Below are 4,159 nucleotides of genomic sequence, written 5' to 3'. Positions count from 1 at the left end.
ATCTTGGTGAAAAGCTTCAAAAATATGAACAAAGTACTGAGCACAAATGACGCTTGAATAGTTGGTGTGAGTTAGAAAATAGGTTAGGAAAGAATGAAACAATCGATAAAAGTGTGCAACAACAAATCAATCGAGAAAAAGAACAGTGGAGACAACTATTATTGAGGATACTTGCTCTTGTGAAAGCTCTTGCTAAAAATACTTTGGCATTTCGCGGGGACAATGAGAAGATTAAGGAAAAAAACAACGGTATTTTTTTGAGCATGATTGAAATGATTGCAGAATTTGATCCAATATTGCAAGAGCACATCCGACGTATTGAAAGTCATGAAATTCACTATCATTATCTTGGCCACAACATTCAGAATGAACTAATTCAGATGTTCGTAGGTGACGTTATTAATGCATTTTCTTTTGGGTAGATAATCCATGACATTCTATTACTATAAGAGTTATCATAATTTTTTTGCAGGTGAGGTGAAAAATGCAATTCTTAAGAAAATTCAAAAGCCGCTAAGTAAGTTATTCTTGATTGCACTCCAGATGTAAGCCATGAAGAACAAATGTCGCTAGTGATACGATGTGTAGATGTCTCAACAAATCTAGTTAAGATTGAAGAGTTCTTTTTAGAATTTATGAAGGTGGGTGATACATCAGGTTTGAGACTCTTTAATGAGATGAAAGCTGTATTGAGCACTTTTCAACTTGATATTAATGATGTAAGGGGACAAAGCTATGACAATGGATCTAATATGAAAGGCAAACACAAAGACGTACAAAAAAGATTGCTCGAAATAAATCTTAGAGCTTTTTATACGCCATGTGGTTGCCATAGTCTAAATCTTGCATTGTGTGATACGGCTAACTCTTGCTCTAAAGCTGTGTCCTTTTTCGGAGTGGTGCAACGTGTATATACATTGTTTTATTCTTCTACAAAATGGTAGGAAGCTTTCAAAGAACATATGAAAAGAGGTCCCAATCTTACTTTGAAGGTATTGTCACAAACACGTTGAGAAAGTCGTGTGGAAAGTGTTAAAGCGATTAGAAGTCAAGCTCCACAGATAAGAGATGTTTTAGTTGAATTAATGGATACTAGTGATGATCCGAAGACTAAGAGTGAAGCTGAGTCCCTAGCCACACATGATATTGAGAATTTTAAGTTCTTGATTGGTATGATTGTTTGACACACAATATTGAATGGTGTTAATGTTGTTAGCAAACTCTTACAAACTGAAGATATGCAGATTGATGTCGTTATTAGTAACTGCAAATGTTGATTTCTTTTTTCGAAAAGTATAGAGAAACCGGATTTAAAGAAATAATGATAGAAGCTAAAAAAGTTGCAGTGTTATGCAAATTGAGCCTATTTTTCGTGAAAAACATATCATTCGTAGAAAGAGACAATTTGATGAAAAGGTGGATAAAGAGGTGCCACAGTCAGCTGAAGAATCATTTAGAGTCAAGTACTTCATTTTTATTGTTGACCAAGCTCTTTCTTTTCTTAAGAGTAGGTTTGAACAGTTTCAAGTATATGAGAAACATTTTGGGTTCTTGTTTAATTTGGAGAAGTTGAAGTCTATAGACAGAGATAGATTAAAGGCTTATTGTGGCAACTTAGCAGAGTTTCTGAAACATGACAACATTTCTGATATTGACGAGACAGAGTTATTTTTGGAATTGCAACTCTTGAAAGAAGTTTTACTAGATGATGCAAAGAAGGCAATTGAAGTGCTAAATCATTTGAACTTAAGGGCTAGTTGCTTTCCAAATGCGTGGATTGCTTACAAAATATTATTAATTCTACCCGTTACAGTTGCTTCTGCAGAGAAGAGCTTTTCAAAGTTGAAGATGATTAAGTCTTACCTTCGATCGACCATGTCGCAAGATAAATTAAATGGATTAGCTATGCTATCTATTGAAAAAGCTTTGGCAGAGGAACTTAACTATGCAAATGTAATAATTGATTTCTCTGCGTGAGGCGGGGAAATTTTATGATAACTTGATGTAATTAGTTCGTGACTTGGTGGGGTTAGATTTCATTTCCCCTACTTTCAAAATAAATAACAATTTTTTTCTTTTTGCCTATATAATTTTCTTTTTTCTTTCTTTTGTTAAAGCTTAAGGCCCCGCTTTGAGAGCTCGCCTAGGGCCTCTCAAATCTCAGGGCCGGCCCTGGTCCCATGAGCTAATTGCAACCTCCAGGACCAAAGCCAAGTTTTCCACCAGCCACATCATAGACCACCTCAACTGTCTTTTGTTGCAAATTTCCAATAATGGCAACATCCCTTGCATTACTATTTCCAATGAAAGCCAAACACAATTGGGATTGCCTTGGCCCTAAAAGAATGCCATACTGATTCACATCCAAATCGGTTCCACCCTGAAAATGCAACACAATCGTTGGTACAGTTACAGTGTCATTTCCACTAAGGTCGTAGCATGTATCCAATAAAGAGAACTCTGATGCACGGGGATAACTTTTCATTGCTTGTTGAAATGCATCTCGAAGAGCTGCATAGGCCGATGGAGCTAGTCGAGTGACGACTGTGCCAGAGTCTATGATGGTTCCGGATAATGAGAACGTGGATGGGGATATAGCCAGTTCCTGTCCACCAACACTAATACCTTCCAAGTTTAGGAAATAAAATGATGGACCTCTTTTGTCTTTAAGAAGTGGTGTAAATTGTGTAACAGAAGAGGAATCGCCGAATGCTAGGAAGCCGGAGGAACTAGGTGAAATGCAATAGGAGAACAATTTTTTGTACTTTTGGGAAGTTTGAGAGACAAACGAAATCTTATCCTGCCCAAGACCGAGTAGCCCAGCTGTTCCTTTGAATAGGCCACCATTGCTCTGACCACAACCAAATTGAAAATTGGGAAAGACATCAGAGGGTGATATTGCTAGAGTTTCATGTGCGAAAAATCCTTGGGAATAAGAATTGTCTCCATAAGTAATACTATATACACAAGTAGAGGCCCTACATCTGGGAGCATTGCCGGTTCCTGATTCTAGCTGGATGCACTCAGTTGAGTTGCAAGTGATGTTGGAATAAGACGACGAATTTAGAGGTTCGAATTTCGGGTCAGTTTGTGGATAACAGCCGCCGAGGCATGGTTGGCATTGGATCCAAGTAAGGTCACTGCCAGTGTCAAATACGAGAGGGAGATCTCTTTTTGGTGTGCCAATTCCTACTGTAACATAATAGTTGCCAGTTCCAAAGACTTTTCCGGAGTTTGCTGGTAGTCTAACTGCCTCTGGCTCTACAGAGATTCCTTCTTTGGATATTCTAGAGTGAATTGATTGAACCCTTGCTTGATCTTGGATGAGAACATGTGTGTAATTTCGAGCTTTTTCTGTCTTGTCTCCAGTGCTCAATGGAGAACAAGGCCCATCTTTATCAAACATGGGTAGCATTGATCCTTTATTACCTGGAATTTTGACATAAATACTAGACATCAGCAAAGATATGTTGCAAAATCTGTTCCAAGCTTCATGACAGATAACTCAATAGTACTCAATATTATATTACGGTATTTCCATTACATAGAAAACACAACTAAGTGAATGACTTACTTTTATAAGGAAGGTGTTTAAGCTCTTCATCAGCGCATATAGTGTACTATATAACAATATTATATCATGGATGAGGTCCACAAATTTCTAGTAACCATAGAATATAATCATCTAGAAAATTATCTTGCACCACATATTGTTGCATTTGACATTATCCAACTAAACACTAAAGCGTCAGCTGAAAGTTGGATCGCAGCTTAACCGTGTAAAGATAGGACAAGTACAACACAGACCATATCATCAAATACGTGCACGTAGTCTATAGTCTATACTAAATGAGTCTGTATATATACCTCTAGTAGGGAATTCCGAACAAGTAGTTGCTCGGAATAAGGATTTAACTTCAATGATATGATGATGATGATGATGATTTGCTAATGTCTCTGGTCTTCCATAAGTTTTCATCAAGGAGTAAAATAGCAAGAGAGAAAAGAGGAAGAAAATGTGAAATGTAGAGGTGGGCGGGTTGTAAGCCATGGGAGAATACTCTTTTCTAAGCTGGGTTTCCTTCCTCAATTGGTGTGAGTTGGACAGGTATATATAGATGGAAAAAGAAGCAGAGAGATAGAGTGAGCGGAAAGTGTA

The 4,159-nt window shown here is 37.5% G+C and overlaps 1 protein-coding gene across 1 annotated transcript; it reads right to left on the bottom strand.

Annotated features, from left to right (window-relative positions):
• Positions 1 to 2,142: 2,142 nt before the first annotated feature.
• LOC147495216 (aspartyl protease family protein At5g10770-like) lies at positions 2,143 to 4,159 on the bottom strand. The gene is made up of 2 exons (XM_086563827.1): positions 3,868 to 4,159; positions 2,143 to 3,429 (listed from the first exon to the last, which is right to left on the bottom strand). The coding sequence occupies exons 1-2, from the start codon at positions 4,049 to 4,051 to the stop codon at positions 2,186 to 2,188; spliced, it is 1,428 nt and encodes a 475-aa protein (XP_086419953.1). The 5' UTR covers positions 4,052 to 4,159; the 3' UTR covers positions 2,143 to 2,185.

Source organism: Coptis chinensis, chromosome 6 (genome assembly GCF_015680905.1).
Source record: "Coptis chinensis isolate HL-2020 chromosome 6, ASM1568090v1, whole genome shotgun sequence".
Taxonomy (NCBI): Eukaryota; Viridiplantae; Streptophyta; class Magnoliopsida; order Ranunculales; family Ranunculaceae; genus Coptis; species Coptis chinensis.
Note: the sequence above shows the minus strand (reverse complement) of the source record. Positions and strands in the feature narration are given on the sequence as shown.